A 25,447-nucleotide genomic window follows, 5' to 3' on the forward strand; every position below is an offset into this window, starting at 1 on the left:
TACTAAAATGAATTTTAACTGTTTTATCCTTTGTCTCTACTGTATCATTGATCTCATATCGATAGTTATTGATATTGGCGCAGGCTGATACCAATTCCTAAAACCCTGAGCCCCGTTGGTATTGTACTTCTATTGAACTCAACCTAGATCATTTTCTTTTGAGTAAGAAGTGAAACATAATCAACTTGAATTCATATACATTAGGGCAGAATCATGGGGTATGAACTACATATGTAAAACGCAATAATACAAAACAAGATCAAGTAAAAAAGAGTGCATATAAAAATAAAAAATTTATATCGTACCATTGTAGGTTGCTACCAACCAAAAAAATGTAGCATCTTCAGTGCACAACACACATCATATTTCTAGATCACAATATTAGATTGGATATGGCCAGTTTCGAATCCGTTATCAATAAGATGATCCGTATTAATTGTATCAAATGTTTTTTCCTTCAAAGACACCGATACTGAAATGAAGCTTAACTATTTTACTGTTTGCCTTTCCTGTATACTGATCTGACATCAACGAGTTATCAATATTATTGTCGGCTAATTTTGATGCCTAAACCTCGAATCCTCTTTTGCATTGTACTTTTATTGAACTCAACCCGAATCCTCTCTAGTGTACCAACCCCTCCAGCTAGCATCTGACCATAACCATTTTTATTATCAAAGGGTTGAAGAAGCCAAATATTGGAAATTAGTTTAAAAACAAAACTTTTGAAATTAGTCAAAAAGAATGGTGGTTAGTGCCTGAAAGATGGAATTAATTAATTTAATAGAGCATAGTATCTCCACACGTGATGGGCAGTTTCTGAACGTCAGATTGGAATCAACCAGGGGGAATTTACCTGGCGTGCTAGCCTAGGTGGCATACGCTGTTCAAAAAGGTTCACGGAAAAGAGAACTATGTAGTAAGGAAAGAAAAATTAGAGTCGTGTTCGTACTTCACTCTTTGTCGGGCGTTGGCTTTTGATGATAACGACGATTTTCAATTTGGGTTTCCGTATTCAGAAGGGCAGTTATCCTTGAATCATTATGAAGTCCAAGCTCGACCCTTTCCTCACGATACGCAAAATGAAAGGGTTAGGCAGAAGAGCAGAGGAAAAAGAAGAAGAAAATTAAATTCAGAGAAGAAATCAAAGCCGGTGAAAGGGGACAGAAAAGGACAACAATGTAAAACACCAACAAATCTTTTACGTATTCTTTACTTCCTTGAATTCTGGTTTTAGTTAATTTCTCTCTCTTCGGTTTCATCTACTATAACTGGGTTGTTGGGAGCTTTCATTTCCATCTCTGCTTCAGCTTCATTTATCTAGGTCTTCTTTATTTCTTCTCATTTTTCCTATTCGGCTGCTTTCCTGTATTTTTGACCTGCTTTTGATTGGTGGGGGAAAAAAAAAATCCTCAATTCTCTTTTGGGTCCATCCTCATCTGGATAAGATTTTGCTGCTTTTCTTTCCTGATCATAATTTTCTATTGAAATTTTTCTTTAGGCCTTTGTTTCTGTCCTGCCTTGGTGGTTTTATTCTCTGGTTTCCCATCTGGGCTTCTTTTCTTCGTCTCTCCGTTTTTTAATAAATGTGCTTCTCTTCCCAACTGGGTATTCTGTCTTAGCTTTCGTCTCCATCTGGGTTTTCTTTTTTCCTCAGAGAATTGGTTCAAATCAGGCAACATGGCTTCTTCAGAGCTGTTGCTTTCGTTCCTACGATGAACTGCAAGGAGACCAGGCTAGGTGCTATAGGTGCTTGAATTTGGAGCTTGTTATAAAGTTCTGAAGCATGAAGTGTTTCTACAGCTTCAGTAAGAGAAGCAAAAGCAGGGAACAGAAGTCGGCACCGGAGCTCAAAACTAGAAGCCAACCGGATAGTCCGCCCCTGGCTCAGGGAAGGAAATCCTCAGGTTCCCCTACCGTGCAGCGAAGCATCCCTGAGATGTATGAGGAGAAGGCCCACAATTTGCGGGTCTTTACCATCTCGGAGCTTAGGAACGCAACAAATGATTTTAGTAGGTTGCTTAAGATTGGGGAAGGTGGATTTGGGAGTGTATATAAAGGAATCATTAAGACTTCTGGTGTTCATGGGGAACGGATGGTCGTTGCCATAAAGAAGCTTAACAAAGATGGCTTGCAGGTACTGTCATCTGATCTCTGTGGTTGATATTTTAGATGCGAAAATAAAATAAAAATGGGCAGTAGCCCTTTGCGGAATATAGTCTGGCAAGGATTGTGTTGTGATTCCATTGAGTTTGAGTTCTAGTTCTCTGTTTAGTGTTGTGGATTCTTTGTGCCTTTGTTCCTGTTCCTTTTTTTGTTTGGTAACATCTTCCTGTTCTTCTTGAGTTCTTTGTAATCCCTTTAGATTATTGGATCCTTTGATTGAGGTGATCTATGATGAAACTCGATTTTATTTCAGAGAGTGGATGGCTAAAATACATCACTCTCAGTGTTTCAATTTTTCCCTCTCTTCTTTTTCTTATCATTGGCAAATTTTCTTCTTGTGAATTCTGTTTCTACCTGTAAGAATTTCAAGATAGATCATGCTATCTGTTGAGATAAAATGGATGTTGATGAGCTCCTCTGTTAAGTCCCTTTTTGTGTCGTCTGAAAAAAATCCTTAAAACAATTTCAAGGGTATTCACCTAGAAGTATGAGGATGCCATAATTTTTTTTTTTAATTGGTTAATTTTATTGATGTGTGTAAAGAGAAAGGGCACTGCTCTATTTATAGAACAACAGCTAGTATGATAATATTAGATAAGTATACTGCTGAAGGAAATAGGCTCTCCTGCAAAGCAGGGGGTAAGATGGTGTACATTTGCAAAGCAGGGGGTAAGACGGTGTACATTTGCCCCTCCCAGACCCTGCAGTAGTGGGAGCCTCATTCGTTAGGGTTCTTTTTTTTATATTGCTGATGGAAATATGTGCAACAAAAGACCTATCCAATATAATGTTGTTCCATTGGGTTTTGAAGGTTGTTCACCGAAACCCCATTGAGTTGTTTAAGATTATGAGACACCAAATCAACAGATTCATTACTCTGTCTATATCCTTTAAGATCTGTATTTATGCTCTTTCTGTACCAGCATGATGCATTAGCCATAAGATTTCAGAGGAGATATCATGGGAAGAAAAATCCTTTGCTCATCCATTTTTTGCTGTAATTCTTGTTAGAATGTTAGTTAGCTTGCATTGTGGTTGTCATTGTTTATGAATGCAGTCCATAACAGTGAATGGGCCTGTTCAATAGGGATAATCAGTCATTTTCGTTTATTGCTATTATTACCATGGAAATTATTATCATCGGCATCACATTGTTATTCTATTTTTTTAATTGTCTTTGTTGTTGTTTTCATTTTCTTGGAGATAACAAGGATGGGTTAAGGAAGGACCCTGGTAGGGCTTAATAGAAAAAGAATATGCAATTGCATCTGCATGGTCTTACAACCTTTTGCACCCCAGTCTAAAGTCACTACAACATCAGAGTGGATTAATCAATTTTACTGGGAAACCGTTTATATTTTTGTTATTTATTTACTGCTTAGCAGTGTGTCATGAGCGGTGTCCAGAATATTGCATAAGTAGATGCATATTGACATTGTATTATTTTACATGTAAATTCTTGGGTTCTTACTTCATGGGTCCATGCTTCATCTTACTATCTTTAAAAGTTGTAGAGTATATCAAGGTGTGGTTTTACACTTGTATCACGGAAAACATTTGCCAAATTGGTGGAATTTGGATAGCTCATCCCTTTGTTACATGTGTTTTCTCTAGCCTATTTTCTGGGTATTGATTAATGTTTCCCATATTTCTTTCTTTTCCCCATTTAGGGTCATAAACAATGGCTGGCAGAAGTTCAGTTTCTCGGTGTTGTTGAGCACCCGAATCTTGTAAAACTCATTGGATACTGCGCTGTAGATGGTGAACGAGGCATCCAACGATTACTTATATATGAATTCATGCCAAACAAGACCTTAGAAGATCATCTTTTCAACCGAGCTCTTCCGGTTCTTCCCTGGCAAACGAGATTAAAGATAGTCCTTGGTGCAGCCCAAGGGTTGGCTTATCTGCATGAAGAATTGGAAGTCCAGGTTTCACTTCAAAACTTATTACTTGACATAAGCTGAATACGCATGGCATCTAAGGATAATGTAGAACACCTTTTGATCCTTCATTTCAACCGATTTCTCTTCTCTAATTTGATTTATACTAGGAAATTGGCTGTCTGCAAAATTCCTTTGATTGGTTGGATTGATTTTGTAGATTGTTGATCTATGTATAACCGCATGATATCATTTGCTAAAACATCTTATCTTAATCAAGTTCCAAATTCTCAGATTTTGGCATTGAAACTGAAATTGAGGGCCTTGTGGTTTGATGGATTCTTCCCTCGATTTGTGTACTCCATTCTGTACATTGGATTTTCTAAAGTGCTCCGAAATATTATTGATGCTCAAAAATAGATTGGAAGATTATGAAAATGGTTTTAAGGCTGTCAACATTTCCAGAAAGACTCAAAATACTAGGTCCTTGCGAGCTGGTAATAAACCAGAAAAAAGAGTCGGGGGTGCTTGGTGTGCCCTTAATTTTTTTGATTTATCTGATACTGTGTGGAAGCACTTGCTCAACATAAAACTCTTGATAAGCCTCTAGGTTCTACAATAGTCTACTTAAAGTTGGAAATCTTGAAAACAATCGCTGTATATTGGGTTTTTAGCTTATCAGGTTGACTTCTATTGTCTCACTTTGATATCAGGTGTTCGTTTGTTTACTGTTGTTGTCCTATCTCACTTATACTTAATGTACAGGTAATATATCGGGATTTTAAATCATCAAATGTGCTACTAGATGAGGATTTCAAACCAAAGCTATCAGACTTTGGGCTTGCAAGGGAGGGACCAGCAGATGGACGCTCACATGTATCTACCGCGGTAAGTATTCAGAACACTTTGCACTCACAGGAAAGCCTATAAGATAGATAAGGGCTGAACTGCCATATAGTTCTTTTTATTATGTTTGCATTATACCACTTTTTCTAGCAAGGAGGGATGACTGAGTCTACAAGTTTAACAGTCCTATTGATAGCGATGTCTTAAATTTGGCCGTAGCTAAGATGATCTCTGCTTCTAGTCACTAGCATTCTTAGGTTGTGTTTGGTATGCATTCTTGGAGTAGATTCTGGGTCAAAATTTTGCTTCAGAATGCATTTTAGACCCAGAATAGATTTTGAGACGCATATCAAAACACAGCCTTGTGTAACAACAGTCCTGGGATAATTGGCTCACAATTTTAAACATGATAATGATTTTTTTTCATACCCATAAGAATGCATTCTTGGTTATCAGGTGGTTGGAACATATGGGTATGCCGCTCCGGACTATGTTGAGACCGGCCATCTCACAACCAAGAGTGATGTATACAGCTTTGGTGTGGTTCTATATGAGGTCCTTACAGGTAGACGATCATTGGAGAGAAACCGCCCAAGATTGGAGCAGAAGCTTTTGGAGTGGGTGAAGCAGTTTCCTCCTGAGAGTAAGAGGTTTGGCATGATAATGGACCCACGGCTTCAAAACCAGTATTCTCTATATGCAGCAAAGAAAATTGCCAAATTGGCAGACAGTTGCCTGTGCAAGAATCCAAAAGAACGTCCATTGATGAGCACGGTTGTAGAAAGCTTGAAGCAAGCAATCCAAGTTGCAGAAGATGGGAACACTCCTCAGAAGAGTTCTGATTCCTCTGAAATTCACCCGGTTGACTCTGATGAGAAATCATATCCAGTTGGCATCTCTGGATCTGCGAAGAGGCGGATGGCCAACCAGGCTAGAGTGAGTGAAAATTTAATGTGATTGGTCGAAGATTTATGATCATGCAGAGCGCCGAAGTTTTTTAGATTTTTTCTGACAAGCTACCTTTTGATTCTTTGGCAGGTTTAAATATGTGGATATCCTAGATATAATGAAGTAATTCTCAATTTCTCTCTGGTATGGATCACAATTCCGTGCCAACTATTCAAGTTTTTGGGAATGAGAATAACAGCTCTTTGCCTAATGTTTGTGGTTTGGTCACAGGGTTCTTTACAAAGACTACAAAGGAAGAAGGCTGCTAGAAGGGATACAAGTTAACCAGAATACAGAATTCTCCCTCCACCCCCTTTGTTTCTGTTGAGAAACCCATGAAACCAAAGCGGCTATTTTACAATTTTTGAACATGTTTTGTAGGTCAATGAAGCAGTTGATGTAATTATGTTATCTAATTCTTGTTAAATATGTTTTGAACTATTATGAAAAGAAAATGTATTTAGTTGTTAATAGAACTGGTTAATACTTTTAGAATTCAAAGGTAAGACTGTTGGAAAGAAATGATGGGGTTTACTGTTTACCTTGAAAGCTTTTGAGCCTTTACCTTCAAAAGCTTTAGGCTCAACTTTAGATGCTCATACTTTCTTCTCTTCCTGGGATTTCTATTCCAAATTTTCAATAAATTCAGGCAAAAATAAATAATCAAGATGGATTAGCATGGTTTTTTTTTGGTGGAAATGGATTAACATGGTTAGCATATAATGGAAGTTGCTTATGTTGAGACCGGATCCTATGCAACACATCACTGAGATGGATAGCCCCACATGTGAAAAGTTTTGAGGATGAAGAAGCATCATCCAATTGGCGTTTTTATAAATGGATATCTTTGTTTTAAATTAACTAAAACATGTTTAATTAGCCTGTATGATAATTGCATGGACTTTTTATTTTTTTGGAGAGAGAAATGCAGGGCTATCTAGATGATATACATCACAGCATCAGACTATACACGTCTGCTGTGAAATATCAATTGTTTTAATAGGGAAGTCTGGTATGAATCTGAAAATGCTTATGGGACCTCAAGGTTTGTTCTTCGTGACTTCAGAGGAGAGAGAGAGAGAGAGAGAGAGAGAGAACCCAATGCATGAGGCTTCTGCCACTGTTGGGTCTAGGGAGGGTCATAATATACGTAGTCTTACCCCCGCTTTTACTTACTGATTCGAACCTGTGACCGTTGGACTGTAATGAATCAATCTTATCGTTGCTTTCAGATCCACCCTCTAGGAGATTTTTACACCCATTCTGACAATGTATGAAACAAACCATGTGAACCATTTAGTCTGGTTCAAGTCTTTCAATAGTCCAGTGAATATGCCTCAAAACTTTCGAGCACCCTTTTGGTGGTTGTATTACTAGCGTCTGAAGGTGTAGATGGGGAGGGGAGGGGGTTAAACATGTCTCCTGTTTGGAACTCAACCTACAGTGCCTAAGCGCGGATTACAATGTCTATTAATTCCTCTCTGAGGCTTACCCTACTGGGTGATCGCTGTCCAATTGCTATTTTCTTATATGTAAACATAAAGTGGGGCAAAAACATCCTCTACAATGAGTACAGTGAGCATCAGATGGCCGAGAGGATCTAGGGGTGCATGCCCGAATGCTCTCAGCCATTTGATGCTCACCACACCCACTGTGAAGAATAATCACTCTACAGTGATGTTCCTTCTCATTCTCGTCTTGCTACTGACTGCTGCAGCTATTCCTTCTTGTCGAGCCCCTGTATCTTTCATCTCTTTCCCATGGCACCCTCTGTTTTTTAGGGCTGCATTTGTTTTGGTGTAAAATAAAATTTACCATTTTACATGGCAAAATATTCATGTAAATTTAACATATTGAAAAACTATCCAGTGTGTGTTTTCAAAAGATAAAATATGATGTAAAATATCATCGTAAATTTTTTTCAATGATTGTTAGCCATTGATTTTACAAGGTATAATTATTAAAAATAATTCCGTTAAGATACCACTGTAACAAATTTGAATTAGAAAACCCATATTATATGGTTGAAAGAATCATGTACCGGCATGGAACCCACAAATACATAGGTTTTAGGGAAAATTACATGATTACCCACTTTTAGGTTTTTCTTTACAAAATTACCCACAAAATGTTTCAATTAACAAAAATACCCAAAATTAGGTTTCCTTTTACAAAATTACTCACTTAAAGTTCAAATTAACAAAAATACCCAAAATCAGGTTTGGGTTTACAAAACTACCCAAAATAGTGATTCTTCATCTTCCACATACAATCATGTATTTTTTTATTACTGAAATTTTGTGTGGGTAATTTTGTAAACCCTAACTTAATTTTGGGTATTTTTGTTAACTTGAACTTTTAAGTGAGTAATTTTGTAAAAAGAAACCTAATTTTGAGTATTTTTGTTAACTGAAATTTTTGGTGGGTAATTTTGTAAAAGGAAACCCAGAAGTGGGTAATCATGTAATTCTCCCTAGGTTTTATCATCAATTGTTCTTAAGCTTATAAAATACACATGATCTAACACACTAGCATACTACATTGTGAGACATTCACAGATTTAGTGACTAATGGGAACTCTATAGGATGAATTAGTGCATTTACCTCGCACAATAGCATACTACGTTGTGAGGCAGCATTGATGCTAATTCATCGAAATAGTCTCTCCACATTCTCGGGGTAAGACTGCGTAGTTCTCGCCCCTGAACCTGGATGCCCTTTTTAGTGTAGAATATAGCTTACTAAACATTCTAAATTACAATGTTCTTTTCAGCTTCCACGTCACAGTCCACAAATCTATCAGTTTGCGGACGTACACGTTACCATCAAGTTGTCAAGTCCAAATCCTTCCAAGGAAACCTTCTTACAGATCCTCGTAGACTTTTGAGCTTACATGAATTGTGACCATGAATTGGAAAATTCTACTCTTTGGAGTGTACTTCAACCAAAGAGGAAGATGACATGGGGAAATATTTAAAAGCCTTTCAGGTACTCACTGAGCTGAGACACCTCCAATCACCCATTAACTGATCATTGCGCCATTAGTCTTGGATACTGAAACCACTCCATTGGAGCTCAGTACACCAGTTGCGATAATGGAGAGGAAGAGACCCATGAACGATATGTAGCCATGTTGGTCAGCTGACACATGGGAATTTTTCGGTTAGAAAGCAAATGACAGTCCAGGTTTTGATAATGAACAACAAAATCAAAATTACTATAGATGTCCACTTAATTGTTCACTTGGAAGCATTTGGTCTGAACCAATTTCTTCATAATTGAAAAGATGCTACTAGTTTCCAGAACATTAAGCAATTTATTAAAAAAAAGTGCAACAACTTAACAGTGGAAATGATTAAACTTCCTGTAGGAAGACAAATGGCAAGAATAGTGCAATAGGAAAGCAAGTCCCTCGAACCACTTCAATTTCCACCATAGCCATACCAGAAGGGGCAGTAAAGGCTAATCCAAGAGCCCACCTCAGAAATTGGTGCAACCAATCAGAAAGATTTATTGGTTCTGAACCCTTAGAAGTAGCTCTATTGTGCATACATTACACCAACCTCCATCCACTGCAGTGTATCATGAACCATGTCAATATATCTTCTGTAACTGATCCATAAATTCACCCAACCTGTGGAAAAACAATCATCGAGAACTTAAACCACATGGAATTTACAATGGTGGGTTAATAATCAAATAGCCCTGGCATTTGTTCAATCTTGAATTTTCTCTAATCATTGTTTTGCAATAGTCTTAGTATTTCAAATTTCTTTTTTTTCATTTGGTAATAGTTTCATTTGACTTCAAGGTGCAAGATTTGGACTACAATACAATTGACAGCAACCACCAACTATCTTCTTTGTTTTGGAAATAATGTCTTCAAATGTACTATGATTCGGACCAAGTTGAACTGAAATTTTTGGTTCCAGTTAAGTGATGCCTCCTCTCCTATTGGCAATTACCTGGAGTCCAATTGGAATTTGCTTCTCCCGAATCTGAACTTTTACTAGAAAGGGTCTGATTCCAATAAAGTTCATAGCCCACTTGATGGAAGCAATGCTCAAGTGGATAAACTTCTCTAAACGAGAGAAATACAACAGGTACTTGTGAGGGAATGATAGCATCTAAAAATCCAAGCATGAGAATCTCTTTAGAGTTTTGGAGGATGTAAATACCAATACCACTAATGTTTAAGTAAAGAGAGAGAGCCATTAGCTTATGTCTTGGCACTTATTTTCTTATGCTTGTATCTTTTTCTATTGTAAACCTAACACAGATGGGAGGTTCTGGTTATGTAGAAGTCCCTCCGTGGGTTACAACCATTGGATTGAAACTTTTAACTTAATGATTCATGGTTACAACCAATGGATTGAAACTTTTAACTTAATGATTCATGGATAATTAAAACTCCATTCACCAAGGATTGTAGTAATTAGAATATTTTATCTCTATTGTATATACGAATAATGACTACAACGATGGCTTAATCCTCATTTAATTACACTAAAATCCCACTTATAGAATATTCACCTGAGCAGTGACCAACAGACTGGAAAGGATAAGCAGCATGGTAAGACCCTAATAGAGGATCCATCTGATACAAGATACAAAAGTTCTTGCAGTTTTCATTAGTTTATGGAACAACATAAAGAGCGTCTAGCACAGCTCGAATTGCTAGATGAGAAGCAGCCCACATTAGTTAGCCGCAAAGCTAGGAAAGGCAGCGACTTCCCAGTTGGTCACTTTGGAAGGTGTCTCTGGTTATCTTTTACCCCTTTCATGGCTGATTGCGTACATCAATGTCCCCCACTGAAAATAGTACCTTATTCTTGACCACTATTTGCACAGGTTGAAAATCGTTTTCTTTTAATCTACTAAAGACCACAGAAAAGTTCTTGAGATCAGCTTCATCCAAGAACTTGGGATTTTATCTGATTACTGTGTACACAAACCTCCTGTAGAACTTGGGATTCCCATGACTCCAACACTAATGCCAAAGGTCATTCAAATACTAGTTCAATAAAATACAATTCCATGAAGAGTAATAAAGGACAGGGTTGGAACCATTATTATGACATTTTCTCTATGAAATAATATCAAGACTATTTTCTAACAGGAGCCCCAGGAACGAGCAAACCATCTGGGAAGTAGATTGGAATAGCTTACATATGTCAGAAGACAATATGAACCTGCTTCTGCTACTAAGATACTGGTAATACTCAGGAGAGATGGCAAGGAAGAAAAGAAATGGATATCTGGAAATCATGGCCTTTTGCAGCCACAAACAAGCCACCACCAGAGGTAGGCAGTACTCAGCAGACGGGAGATAGAAAACAATGTCACCAGCCAAAACTTAAATAGTACCAATTAAAACATTTACAGATAAATGAAAGAAATCAATATTAGAGGAACTCTGCATCATACCTAAAACTCTTGTTTCTGCTACAACTCTTGCCACTGCAACATCAAACCTCTCTGAATTGAAGTTTCTGGCCCACACTCTGTCCTACAAAAGATTTGGAATAGAATTAACGCGCGCACGGGGGTGGTGGTTATTGAATGGTGTATGTGTAAAAAAGACATCAGAAGGTGAAAAACAAAGCAACATATCAGATACGAAAAGAGCATCTGCTGATAACCAATTAAAAAAAACAAAAGGAAAGACCAAAAATGTAATTAAAATTATGGGCAAGAGATTGCTGCCGGGTCATGTGGCCCCTGCACCAGCACATAGGCCAATGAGAGTGTGCGCATAGGCATCAACATGGACGGTATTTTTTTACTTCACAAGGGGCAGGGCGGTATTTTCACATGCTCCTATGTCTGGGCACAAGAACCATGCGATCAGGCATCATTCTTTTTCCCAAAATTATTTACTGAATGTCTGCTAAATATATATCATGACAAAAAATCCTATCATGCCTGCTCAAACTATATATTCTATAGGGAAAAAGAAAGCTACCTTTTTGCGTGTGTCTACACCTAGACAGGCGGGCGCTCCCTTGCACTGAAGATGCTTCCGTGCGGCCTCCCATTGGTCTATGTGCTGGGGCAGTGGCTGCACAAGTGGGTAGCATTCTCTTGCCCTAATCTATAATACATGTGCAGCCAAAGAAACATCTCACCATGAGGACCATAGTTTTTAAGGCAGTAAGGCGACGGAGGCGTTTGAGGGTCTTTCGGAGCGCCTTAGCGATAAGGCAGGCATAAAGCGTTGCCTTATCGACTAAAACGTTCCTGTATAATTTTTTTATAAAACCAATCTATTTGGCTCAAATTCTAGTTCAATTCTATTACTCATATGTTAAATAAATATTAAAGGTTCATATTCATACCAATGTAAGATATTCATCAAGAAAACAAATCAATAAAGTGAATAAACTAAGTTCATCTTCATCAATCATCAATCATCAATCATCATAACATATTAACATATAATATAAATACATAATTATGAAACAAAATTATAAATATAAAGAAAAGAAGACAAAAAATACAAATATTTATTATACTTACCTCTATGATGCCAAAATAAGTGCCTAAGCCCCAAGGTCATCCACTATATTTCTACTCCTATCAAAGAAGAATGAAGCTCACCACTGCCAGAGCAAGCTCACCGCTGCCAGAGCAAAATGTTCGCCTGGATCAGTGGTTCTTCCTTGTTCCTTGATTCCTTCTCAAAGCCCTTTCTTAAAACCCTTGACAAAATCCAAACCCTGTTTGTGAATCGTGTTTTTGTTTTGTTTGTTTTGGTTATTTTTTGTGGAGTAAAGCTAATCCCATACATCTTAAGTGCTAACAAAACCATATACCTACCAATAAAAAATCTATATTTGGAATCTTCATCAAGTAATTTTAAAATGTGTTTAAAAAAAAAAAAAACCCATAAGGTGCCACTTCACATAAGGCGGAGCATTGCCTTACTTCACATAAGGCGGAGCATTGCCTTACCATCTCTAGACCGCATCAGCGCCAAGGCGCTGGTAAGGCGACGCCTTAGCAGCGCCTTAAAAACTATGATGAGGACACATTAAAACTCCACCCAACACAAGAGGTAAAACAGAGAAAAAGACAGCAAACACTACCATGGAAGATGAATCATGAAAATCAATTAAAGAGGTGAAGGAGGTACCTACATAAATCGGAAGCTTTATCATAGATATTCTAGATCCAAAAAGTTCACATCAATATGGTGATCAAACTTAATACAAGCTTGAATGTATTCAATGGTAATGGAGAGAGAGATATTATAGATCCAAAAGTTAGAAGAAGAAAAAAAAAAAGGAGAAGAAGCATCGCCAGGGGGGCGCAATTAGAATGTAATTTCATTTTAGCAGTACAGCACAAGCCACCCTGCTTGCATGCGTGATTAGAACTACTAATTGCATCTCTCTTCCATTAAATGGATGAGGAACAATATAGTTAGATCGCATATTTCCAACACCACTAGATGTTGATGATGGTTTCACTGGAGAGCTTGGCTTTTAGTTGTTAGTTATTAAGGCATCGCCAAGGCACTGGTAAGGCGACGCCTAGGCGTTGAGGTGGTATTGGGAGCATAAGGCAATGCACTGCCTTATTGGCTGCACGTAAGGCGGTCGCTTTAACTATTAAGGCGCTATAAAGCGACGCCTTATGATGCTTTATGGGCAAGGCGGTCGCCTTATGCCCATTTTTTATTTACCTTTTTTATAACTATTTTACCATTGATTCCAGATAGATTTTATCGATCGGCAAGTATATGGAGAAGTTTACACTTGAGAAGCATGGGATCAAGGGTATTTAAATAGAAAACCTCAATAAAAAAAAACACAAATCACATTATGTTACTAACTAAGAAATCGGGCAAGCGTTTTGGGGCCGATGCAGCAGTCCTTCCTCCTTCCCCCTTCGGATCTTGCTCCGGTGGCAAAGAAACCCCACCGGCAGTGGTGAGACTCCTCCAGCAAAAATTCCTCAGACCAAGGTAGGAGCGTTTGATGCATTTATTAATTTTTGTTCATCTTCTTTATTCTTCTTCATTCTATGGTTTCTTCCTGCTGTATTTTCTTCTTCTTTCTCTTAATCTCTTCTATTTCCCTCTATTTTTTTTTTCTTACTGCAGCTATAAGTGTGGCACTGCAGTACGAGAGATTTTTTTTCTTCTTTTCCTCTCCCTTCTACGGTTCTACCTTCTTCTTTCTTTTCATTTTTTTCTCAGCGTTTTTTCCTGCTTTCTTTTCCTCACCCAGTCTCCTTTCTATCTTCTCCCTCCTTCTTCTTCACTTCTTCACTGCAACCTGCAGGTCTCTTTTCTTTTTCCCGTTTATTTTATTTTATTTTTTATTTTTATGAATATGCAACTTCTTGGTTCTGGTTTGATGTTCTTGGCTGCCAGTTATCAATATTGATTGTGTATTGTAGCCTGGGTATTATTATTCTTTTGATTAATAAGCATTGCTTTTTGTGTCTGGTAGCTTTCTGATTTATTCTTTGTGAGATGGTACTGTTGGATATAGTATTATGGCTTATTCTGCAGCTCTCTTTTTTTTTAGAGCTGCAACCTGCAACTCTCAAAAATTTTTTTTTTTTGGATGAATATGCAGCTCCTTGGTTCTAGTAATCTGGTTTGATGTTCTTAGCTGCTGGTTATCAATATTGATTGAGTAATTATATATCTATATTATATGCTATGATAATGATTGATCAAGATGAACTTAGTTTATTCACTTTATTGATCTGTTTTATTTTTTATTTTTTTTTTATTTATGAATATCTTGCATTGGTATGAAGTATGAACCTTTAATCTTTATTCAGCATATGAGTAGTATTTAATATGTCATTTGAGCCAAATAAAATGGTTATATAGAAAATAAAATACTAGAATGCTTTATTCAATAAGGCGACGCCTTATGCCCGCCCTGTCGCCAAAGCGCTCTGAAAGACCCTTAAACGCCTCGGTCGCCTCACCGCCTAATAACGGAATAGTAGAGTGTTCCGAACAACTAACAACAACAACAACCATAACTTTATCCCAACTAAATGGGGTTGGCTACATGGACCCGAAAGAGGCAAAAATAGAAGTAAAAAGGAAGGCATTAAAAGGTAATAAATGAAAATTGAAGAAGTAAAGAAGTAAAAGGAGAGGTAAAACACAAAAGTCAGAACAGCATCTCAGGAACATTCCCCTAACAGGGGTCAGCTACACAGGTCTTTGACCTCCAAGCAACTCTATCTGCAGTCATACTTGGGTTGAGACTAGCTTTTGCATATCTTTTCTTACCACTTCTCCTATAGTCATTTTAGGTCTTTCCCTTCCTCTTTTACCACCTTCTATTTGAATCTGGTCACTCCTCCTTACTGGTGTGTCCATGGGTCTTCGTTAGATATGACCATACCACCTCAAACGACTCTCGCGGAGCTTGTCCTATATTGATGTGACCCCTAAATCCGTTCTGATAGAATCATTCATTACTCTATCTCTCTTTGTCTTACCACACATCCCCCTTAACATCCTCATCTCAGCTACGCGCAGCCTGTCTACATTACTCTTTTTTATAGCCTAGCACTCCGCCCCATATGTCATAGTTGGTCTTATCACTATCTTGTAGAATTTTCCCATAAGTTTACTAGGCATGCATTTGTCACGCAACAATCCCATTCCACCTCTCCACTTCATCTAACCTACTTTAATTCTGTGGGCAAGATCATCCTCTATATCCCCCTCATTGTTAATGGTTGACCCCAGGTATATAAAACAATTACTTTGTGGCAGCTCTTGCTCCGCGAATTTCACTACATCATCTATTATCTTGGTTTGGCTGAAGTTACACCTCATATTCTGTCCTTTTTTTTTTTGTGAATATTCTTCTTACTTTAAAACATCTTGATTCCAGACTTGTTCTCCATAACTCCAGCTTAGCATTAATCCCTTCTGCCGTCTCATCTGTCAGGATAATATCATTAGCGAATAATACACACCAACGGACCCCTGCTTGAATGTGCTTGGTTAACTCATTTATGTTTAGCACAAACAATAAGAGCTTAGCGCTGATCCTTGATGCAACCCAATTGTAATTGAGAATTCACTACTTTGGCCCTCAACAATTTTGACTTTCTTCACTAAGTCCGCACACATGTCCTTAATAACATCCACATAGGACATGCCATATGAGCTCTCTAGGGACTCTATCATAGGCTTTCTCGAGGTCTATAAAAAGACCATGTGAAGGTTCCTTTTTTATGCTCTAAATACCTCTATAAGCCTTTTTAAAAGGTAAATAGCATCTGACGTCGATCGCCCTGGCATAAACCAAATTAGTTCTCCGAGATATTATTCTCTTTTTTAGCAGGCTCAATAACCTTTTCCCAAAGCTTCATGGTATGACTTATAAGTTTTATGCCTCTATAGTTATTGCAGTTCTGAATATCACCTTTATTCTTGTAAATTGAAACTACAACACTTCTCCTCCACTCATCTGGCATTTTCTTTGTGTTCATAATCTTGTTAAATAGTTTAGTTAGCTATGATATCCCCCGAGCTCCTAAGCTCTTCCACGCATCAATCGGGATCTCATCCGGTCCTGGCAATTTGCCTACTTCATCTTTCGTAGTGCATCTTTAACTTCGCATCGTCAACCTAATGTAGATGGCCAAGACCTATGTCGACCTGATGGTTGTCCCCTTCCACTCCCAAAACCACCCTATCAATCGAAGCATCTCCATTACGTAGATTGCTGAAATCATCACATCTCCCCAAAATTTCTTCATTCCAAATTAATACTCCCATCCTCGCTTTTGATGCATCTGACATGGTCTAAATCTCTGCTCTTCCTTTCTCTTATTTTGGCTATCTGATAAATTTCTTTTTCTCCTTCCTTTGTGTTAAAGTTTGCATAGAAGTCATCCTACTTCTTCGTTCTTGCTTTCCCAACAGTCTTTCAGGCTTCTTTTCTGGCCGCAAAATATCTCATTTTATCCTCTATGTAGTTATTCCTTTGCCAAGTCTTGAAGAGCTCTTTCTTCTTCTTGATGGCTTCCTGGACCTTGTCATCCCACCACTAAGTCTCTTTGGAATCAGGACGTAAACCCTTTGACAACCCTAGCACATCTTTAGCGACCTCTACCAACTCTAATGACAGAAACAAAGAATAAGAAAATTGCAACATACACCAATCACAATCTGAGAAGAACAAACAATCTATACAGATTTTTTGTAATTTAGACTAGAGAGGGGTGAATAGGCTAAGACTACTGGATTTTGCCTCTTTTTTAGATTTAGAACAATATTGTGTAAATTTCTAAATGATGTGGAAGTACAAATTCAATTAACAAGGTAAATATCAATTACACAAGTAGAGGCACTAGAAATTTATCGTGGTTCGACTCCTTGAGTCTAGTCCACTCCACTTAAGATCCCTTAAGTGGTTCCAGTGTTCCACTAGTATTTCCCTTTCAGTACAACGGATGGGGAAATTCACCTTTACAAAATCATTTTAAGGATAAGAGGATCATTTGCACAATCTCTTAGAGGTGAGAGAGTCCTTTGCAAAAGCCTAAGTACAGTCTAAACTAGTGCACAAATCAAGTGCGCAATTCTAAAATGATGAATAAATGTATAATTGGAATTTGTTACCTATCAAGGAGTGTGCCAATACTCCTTGAATCAATGCAATTGATGTGTATGATGTGCACGACGCTCTCCTTGAGTCTTTCACTTGATGAGAGTATGGAGGAGAATCAGGAGATGGTCGGAGTGGCAGCCAGCGTGTGAGGATACTTGGGGGCTTGAGGTAATGATGCTAGATCTCACTAGAGCTTGCAATAAATGAGCTTGAGAACTTAAGAGTAATTGTTGGAGTTGATGCAAGTGAGGTGAGGTTAATGATGAACAATGTTCATATAAATAAGCCTCACAAAAATCCAAAAACCTATGGCCAAAGGATCTTCTAATTGATCATTTTTTTACAAATTTATAATCTAGCAAGCCGGATGGCAAAGTGGCCATTGCAAACAGCCGGATTCCCTGCTCAAATCCGGATGAACACCAAGGCATCTGAATTTCGTTCCGAATTGGGATCCAATGAGCCGGAATGATCCGGATCCACAACCCGTGAGCTGATTGGGCAAATTTCACCAGTAGGGCTAATCCCTTTGATTGGTCCTAGTCTTTTTCTAATTTCATTTTAACATCCTAGAGGCATATTTAAGGACATGTGTCCATGCCTAGGGTAAGGGTGTCAATTTGGAACTGGAACCGAAAACCAAAACCAGGACCAAGCCGAATTAAAATTGGTTCAATATTGGTTCCAATTATGGTATTATAAATCGGTTCAATCTGGTTTTAGCTTAAGAACAGTCGGTTTCAACCAAAACCAAACTGAACAGCTTATTAAGAGAGTTCCTCACATATAATGGGGAAGGGTTTTGAGAGGAGGCAACATATGACAAACCCACATGTGCTGATGGGACAAATTGACCAATGACTAATATTAAACAAAATTAAAAAACAAAGAACTATCAACTAATATGACTAATACAACAACATAAACTTATCCCAACTAAATGGGGTCGGCTACATGGATCCAATTTGGAAAAAAAGAAAAAAAAAGAAGCAACAAAGAAAAGGACATAAAAATGGACTAAGAGAAGCAGATAAGGCAGAAATTAAAGATGCATCACAGGGACATCCCTTACACAGGGTCGGCTACCCGGGTCCTTGTCCTCCACAAAACTCTATCCATGGTCATATTAGAATCAAGCCCCACCATATGCATGTCTTTTCTCACCAATCATTATACAATGGTGAGAAATATATAACTAATATAATAGACAAATACTATTGGTTAGAAAATTCAAATGCAACAAATTAAAAAAAGTAAGCTACCTAGGGAACCGAACTGGAGAGTGAGTACGCAATTCCAGGAGGCAGCTGGGGTGATTCTCAGTGGAGTATGTGTCGAGACGATGGTAGCCCAAGAACCGAATCAGAACTGGAACCCGTCGGCTTGGTTTGAGTATGCAATTCCAGAACCGACTAGGTTCAGTTTTGGTTCACACCATCACCTCCTTGAGCCGAAAATCAGAAACTGAGCCGATTGACAAACTTAGCCTAGGGTCTATCTAGGCTTGTGAGTGTGTGAAATTATTTGCTATGAATTTTCACTATACGTTATACAATTTCATGAAATGCATGAGTCTAATATATGCCTATGTAGAGTCTTCAATCATCTTCGGTGGTCAAGGCTTAGATGAAGAAGCTTGACATGGTGAGGATGTGCCTTTGTAGCTTTCACTCCTCATGCAATGTGGCTCAGAAATACGTGCTTGGGTTGACTTCTTCTGGCCTGACCTTCGGCTTGCACATAATACTTGGAACAAGGATTAGAGTACCAAGGTTGTAATCATCAAAACATGTTTAGGACTTGAGAGGTGTGGGCATTTTCCCAACAATTTTTTCTGCTTTTGAAGTAACCCAACAACTACTTCAACAGGAAAAAGAAGGCAAAAGGAACGGGAGAAAAAAAAAAACAGCAGTACTATACAAGAATCTCCCGTGTTTTTTTTTGGACACATGATTTCGTAAAGCCAAAAAATAAGGGGGAAAAAAACAATTGACAATGCAACTTCATATAAAGGTAAAAATAAGTAGTACGAGTGACCAAAAATAAAAAATTACATGAAGCAGATACTTCATAGTTTCTTTTGTGAGGCACACATCCAGGAACTTTTGGACTTACAATAACTCTTGATCCCCCCACAAAATTCCAATCACTACTTCGCACGATTGGAGTGTACAATGAACAGTGAAGGGGCAACATGTTAGTATTTACTTTAAACAGTTCAAGATCTATCCTAGTGAATTATGAACTTCCAGAGAAGCAAATGCAGGGGCAGTGTGGCAAGTTCGAAGGGAAAACACTTCTCTCAACTCAACCAAGATGCAACTTCTTTTACTCCCAATACACTGCTTGCACTAGTACGGTCAATTTGTGGGGTCAATTAGCAACTGAGATTATGAGCTTTCTTCTTTGTAATATGAAGGTAGACATTAGCGATATGGCATCAAAAATTAAATTTATTGAATAGGATCATGTCATTCAATCAAATATCAATATTTTCCCCTTCTTGTTACATTAGATTTGTTCTGCTGAAGATGCTTTCATCACTTCCATGTATAGAGGGGCCAAAGAGGTGAAGTTCCATTCTCTATGAAGTGCGCTTGTGAAATTGCTGACAAAGTAGTGCTCTGTACATGCCCAGTTGAGTTTGAGCACCCAGACAAGAATCACCTCTCTAACTGAGCATAACTTAGAAGTCAATATTTGACAACATATTCATGGTCCTAACTGTAGGCTTCACAAATCCCTGCTCAAATCTACCCCGACAGAAAACCTTTATTTAATATCTCTTTGTGGTTGTAAAGCAAGAATACATGAAACAAGACACTAGAGTGGCTTTTGGCAATGATTATGGAATCCTGGTTCCAGTATCACATTCCAACATCCCTGCTGGCTTTAGGATCCAACTCTAGCAAGAATATAGAATCTACCCAGACTGAAACCTCAGATTCAGTGGGACAATTAAAACATACGCTACCACCAAATAATACTCAGTTGCTCTTAAAAAAGAGTTATATAGTATATATATATATATATATAAATCCTATAAAGCAAAGACAAAAAACTAGCACTACCATAGAGAGCTTGGACAGAAAAATACACACACGCACACACAAAATCCCAGATCAAGGCCTTCAGGGAACAAGCCTGCCTCCTCTCGTACTAGATAACAGGATTTACCCATATGGGCCCATTAAGATGACGCAGCAAAAGGCATTTTTTTTTTCACTAGAGGAGCTGCTTCGCACCTTCTGAAACCCAACTAGAGGTGCGCTTTGCACCTTCTGAAATGTAAGATCAGAATTCAGGTAATTTAGAAGGAAACCGGTAATAATCATATAACAAAAAAGAACCATTAAAATCAAATAACGGAGTAAGGATTAATCAGCATTCGATTCGTATTAGTGAGAGAGAATCTTGATAATATCCCATGGAAGGCAGTAATAAAGAGAACAGAAGATGGATTAACTCACCACTATCGCCAATTAGTAGAAGCTTTATGATATTGCCAAGACTCGACAACGCCCACGAAGACCTTCCAGCTCCGCAATTAAACAAAGGTTAGTAGTTACAGATACACTTCATAGAATAAAAAAAAAACAGCATAATGAAAATGAGAACTAATACATTGTGAGAAGCCTAATATAGTTAACGATCTCCAAAGGTTGACGACCTTTGCAGGAGCAAACAGAGAAAGGATAGGGAGAAGAGAAGGAAAGAGGGAGAAGAAAAGAAGTGCATACCTTGCTCCATTGTTAGCGACTTGGATGATCAGAGGAAGAAGGAGTTGAGACAACGGCGAAGAAGAAGGAGATTGAAGCGATAGCTATTTTTAAGACTCGAATTGAGGAGCCTCTGCTCTCTTTATTTCGAAGAGACATATCAATTATCGAGCAAGCCCGATAGATTTTCCAGTGAATATTTTACCAATAAATTTAGGGTAATTGTTCCATCGTTTTTCTGGAAAAGGTAGGCTCCCGTAAAATTTTACATCTATGAAAATTTTCCAAATTATGAAACAATCAGAAGAAATTTTAATTTTACCGACTGTTTTACACTGAAACAAACAAAGCCTAAAATGCAAATGGATTTTTCAAAATTGATCAGATAAGAGGTAAAACTGAAAATTGCAGTAAAAATAATAATTCATAGTGGCAACTAAAATTAACAAATATGATAGCTCTTGTGGGATTCTATGCCCCTCATTAAATCATGAGATAAACTAATCAAGTTTACACCACCATTTTTAGTGGCCCATGTGAAATACTCAGACTCATTGACTCTATTACTTTAAATGCAGCTATCAGACCAAAAATTTCATATTGAATTTTCTCATATGTTGTCTATCGATTATAAAAGACCACAAAACAGTACAATTGGGGAAAGACAGGCTGGCAACAGAAAATGGTAACACGGTTGAGGAAGATCACCCTTCTCAGCAGCCTAATCCATTATATCTTCTGGAATCATTGATGCAGGCCTGTCCAACTTCCCTTTCCCTCAATAAATCTGTACAAATGAAGTCCTGATGCCCTGTAGAACTGTCCCAGTAGTTTGACCTTGTGAGACCCATTAAAACCAAGGTCATATTTGCAGGAAGTATTTATGATCCAATTCAAAATTAGGCCTATTTCTGTATAGATAATCATATGTAATGTACATGAGAAAGTCAAGGAACACATTCATCCCTGATTTCTCTTTTGAAATTTCTGCACCGTCCTGCAGGTCACGATAGGCTCTGTCCAATATTTTATATGTAATTCCATCAAAGGCAAAGGAGATTTCACTCAACTTCTGGCCCCACATCAAGGCTCTATCAGGCATCCCTTGCTTGCAGAAGTGAGAGAGCAATAAATTAACAGTAACAACATTTGGAGCAAAGCACATCCTAAGCAACTTTGCTGATAATAAAATAGCACGATCCAGTACGTCACTGCAAACACCATTCATCATAGTGTTGTATGTTACAGTGTTAGGAACAATACCTGATAAAACAAGTTCATCCAACATCATCACAGCGTGACTCATCCTGCGGATACTGCAGAAACCATGGATCCGTATATTATACGTTGTAATATCCGGGTTACACCAGCTAGCATGCATCTTACTCACAAAATCCTCAGTGTTAACCACATCAAAAGCCTTGCAATACCCACTTATCAAAGTGTTGTACGTAACAATGTCAGGGGTCAACCCATTTCTCTGCATGTGCATAAATACATCCTTCGCTGAATTCATCCTGCCCTGTTTACAATACCCATTAATGATCATATTAGTAGTGAATATATCTGGGATAAGTCCTCTTTGTCTCATCTTCACCTGCAACTTCAATGCTTCGCTCAATTTTCCACAATTAACAAACCCACCAATCAAGGAGTTGTAAGTGAAGTTGTTTGGCACAAAATCCCTCCTCAACATTTCTTCATATGCTTCATAGGCCTCTTCCACAAGACCTGATTTTGAAAGCCCATCTATGAAGGCTGAGAATGCAACCATATCTGGAGATATCCCCCTCTGTTCCATCTCATCCCACAACACCTGAGCCCCTGTAATGTCTCCCACCCTGAAATAACCATCTAAAAGCAAAGTGAAAGCTACTCTGTTGATGGGGAAACCCTTCTCCATCATCTTATCCATAAGTTCTCCAGCCTCTTGCAGCCTTCCCTTTTTGCACAAGCCCATCAGCAGAGAACTACAAGTGGAAGATGAAGGTGTCAGACCAAACTCTATCATAACCCTGTAAGCTTCAAAGGCCTGGTTATCTATGCCCACTTTGCTATAACCTGCAATTATTGAGTTGAATGCAACCATACTAGGAAGTACCCCCTTCTGAAGCATATCTCGTAGGAATTCCATGGCATCATCAAGCCTACCAGCCCAACACAACCCTGCAATTGAAATATCTGACAATGAATGATTGGGAACCAAACTTGACATGGATATATCCCTCAGTAACCTGTCACCATCTTCTTCCCTCCCAAACCTGTTGTTCCCAGACACAAGAATGTTAAAAGTTATAACATCCGGAGCTAAGCCCTTACCCTGCATTTCCTCATAAAGTAAATTAGCCTGCCCAATCTCTCTTGCCTTGACATATCCATCAATGAGGATGTTATACATGGTGGTGTTTGGAGCAATACCAACATCTTGAAGTCCATCAAAGTGTGCTCTTGCTTCAACCATATTCCCTTCCTTACAATAAGCATTGATAAGTGTACTGAAAGTAACAGCACTTGGTCTGCAACCCATCGAGATCATCCAATGGACCCAGCCAAGAGCATCTGATGTTCGGCCACTGACGCAGTAAGCATTGATCAAAATGTTATACGTAAAGACATCAGGTTCACAGTGGAATTTGTGCATCAAGTGCAGTAGACTCTTCCCAACTTGAAGATATCCTCTTTTACAAAACCCATTAATTACAACATTAAAAGTAAAATTAGAAGGAGAAGGTCCTTTACCAACCAAATCCCTGAACAATTTCCAAACATTACTATAATCACCCCTCTGAAGTAACTGCTTGAGGAGAATGCTCATGGCAGACAAACTTGGCCTCAACCCAAGGTTCCTTATTCTACCCACAAGCTCCATTGCATCTGTAACCATACCAACCCTCATAAAGGCCCTCATAAGTGAATCGAGAGCCGAGAAATTCGACTGGTACAAATGGTGATCCCTCCACACAAAATCCACCACATCTTTACTTCTACCAGGTCCAACTCTTGCAATTACACAAGAAAGGACATCTTGTGAAAGGAAACGAACCTCTTCCGCCGCAAGAAGATGAGCCACAAGACAACACGACTGAATTGAGCTCTCTGAGTCATTCCGAAATGCAAGTTTGAAGAATGCAAAAGCCGATTGACGATTATTAAAGAATTTCATAATCTCTACCAGGAAAAAGGGGCAAAAACTTCGAGAAAAACCCTTTAGGAGATACCCTTGTTCTTGTTTGATCATTTTCGATAACCCGACCACAATTTGACGCCTTTCATATGCATTAACGATATTAGGCAAATCCAAGTTTCCAAAAGGCAAGAACTGATCAAGAAAATCTAAGTTTGTAACGGTGGTGGTGGTAGTAGAAGTAGCCGAAGAAGAATAGTTCCTCATTTGACAAGCTCGGGCTATTCGAGGGTTTGCGAATGTGAAAAAAATTAGGGTTTTGAAGAATTCGTTCAAATGGGTGGCTTTTGCTGGGAATAGGAGAGGAGAAGCGCGACATACCTTGACAAAGAGGTGTACTGTGCACAACGTAGTAGACATCAGCAACGGATGAACTGTTGCAGAGCTTCATTTCCCGGCAAGTGCTTTCTTCAAGCTAAAGGAATTACTTCTGCAATGGACAGGGATGCTGGTCTGCATTGACGCAGCTCTTAACAGATGGGGAGCAGAAGGGAATCACAGATTATTACTTACTGTAAGTAAGTGACTGCCACGATTGAGACTTGAGAGTTTAACTGTCTAGTTCAATCCGATTCAGGTTATGGTTTCAGTTCCTGATCCATTTCCAGTTTGTATTGTTTACCAAGCTTTCTGTTCAGAAAAAATCTTTGTAAACTATTTTTTGGGGGAAATTTTTTTTTGTAAACTAGTTCAATCCGATTCAGGTTAAGGGTATTAGGGCGTTCTCAAATTTTTGTAAACTATTTTTTTGGGAAAAAAAAAAATCTTGAGAGGGGGGACCGCCTGACCGGTTTGCCGCTGTACAACCCTTTTAAGATTTTTATTTTTTTTCTGATAATTAGGGCCAGGAAAATTTGAACTAATTATCTCTTAATTTTGAGATATTGGTCTTTCCTTAGAGTTTAAGATGTTAGCATTCGTTATTGTAAAGCTATTGATTTTCCTTCACTAATGACAATGAGGTATTCCGTCTTTGGCCATGGAACCATAGAATGAGGTCAAATAAGTTGGGGAGGGGGTTTTCGAAACTAATCCTAGATACATGATGAATATAATGATGAATCGATGATTTATTGGAATTTTATTTAATCAATT

The 25,447-nt window shown here is 38.3% G+C and overlaps 2 protein-coding genes across 4 annotated transcripts; one reads left to right on the forward strand and one right to left on the reverse strand.

Moving 5' to 3' along the window:
• The first annotated feature begins 979 nt into the window (after positions 1-979).
• On the forward strand, positions 980-6,384 carry LOC122066041 (probable serine/threonine-protein kinase PBL19). Its single transcript, XM_042629867.1, has 6 exons — positions 980-2,137; positions 3,837-4,097; positions 4,815-4,937; positions 5,352-5,831; positions 5,934-5,987; positions 6,075-6,384. Exons 1-5 carry the CDS (start codon positions 1,787-1,789, stop codon positions 5,937-5,939), a joined length of 1,221 nt encoding a protein of 406 aa, XP_042485801.1. The 5' UTR covers positions 980-1,786; the 3' UTR covers positions 5,940-5,987; positions 6,075-6,384.
• Positions 6,385-8,561: 2,177 nt separating this feature from the next.
• On the reverse strand, positions 8,562-25,072 carry LOC122066040 (pentatricopeptide repeat-containing protein At5g39710-like). 3 transcript variants are annotated; one of them, XR_006136204.1, is made up of 4 exons: positions 22,432-25,072; positions 20,920-20,981; positions 9,188-11,347; positions 8,562-8,984 (listed from the first exon to the last, which is right to left on the reverse strand). XR_006136204.1 is itself a non-coding variant. In XM_042629866.1 (2 exons), the coding sequence occupies exons 1-2, from the start codon at positions 24,741-24,743 to the stop codon at positions 22,031-22,033; spliced, it is 2,613 nt and encodes an 870-aa protein (XP_042485800.1). In that variant the 5' UTR covers positions 24,744-25,071; the 3' UTR covers positions 21,599-22,030. The 3 variants fall into 3 exon arrangements, 1 of the variants encoding a protein (XP_042485800.1); XR_006136203.1 differs by having other exon boundaries at positions 9,188-11,352; XM_042629866.1 differs by lacking the exons at positions 8,562-8,984; positions 9,188-11,347; positions 20,920-20,981 and having other exon boundaries at positions 21,599-24,573; positions 24,674-25,071.
• Positions 25,073-25,447: the final 375 nt, after the last annotated feature.

The sequence above is a fragment of the Macadamia integrifolia genome, unplaced genomic scaffold, assembly GCF_013358625.1.
Source record: "Macadamia integrifolia cultivar HAES 741 unplaced genomic scaffold, SCU_Mint_v3 scaffold22, whole genome shotgun sequence".
NCBI classification, from domain to species: Eukaryota; Viridiplantae; Streptophyta; class Magnoliopsida; order Proteales; family Proteaceae; genus Macadamia; species Macadamia integrifolia.

What these genes read in the sequence shown, in the direction of transcription:
- LOC122066040 (XM_042629866.1), bottom strand. Translation starts at nt 24,743, where the DNA reads ATGAAGCTCTGCAACAGTTCATCCGTTGCTGATGTCTACTACGTTGTG. An exon ending in CAGTACACCTCTTTGTCAAG is followed by an intron (nt 24,574 to 24,673) that starts GTATGTCGCGCT and finishes ACCCTCGAATAG; the next exon opens with CCCGAGCTTGTCAAATGAGG.
- LOC122066041 (XM_042629867.1), top strand. Translation starts at nt 1,787, where the DNA reads ATGAAGTGTTTCTACAGCTTCAGTAAGAGAAGCAAAAGCAGGGAACAG. An exon ending in TTAACAAAGATGGCTTGCAG is followed by an intron (nt 2,138 to 3,836) that starts GTACTGTCATCT and finishes TTCCCCATTTAG; the next exon opens with GGTCATAAACAATGGCTGGC. An exon ending in GCTCACATGTATCTACCGCG is followed by an intron (nt 4,938 to 5,351) that starts GTAAGTATTCAG and finishes CTTGGTTATCAG; the next exon opens with GTGGTTGGAACATATGGGTA.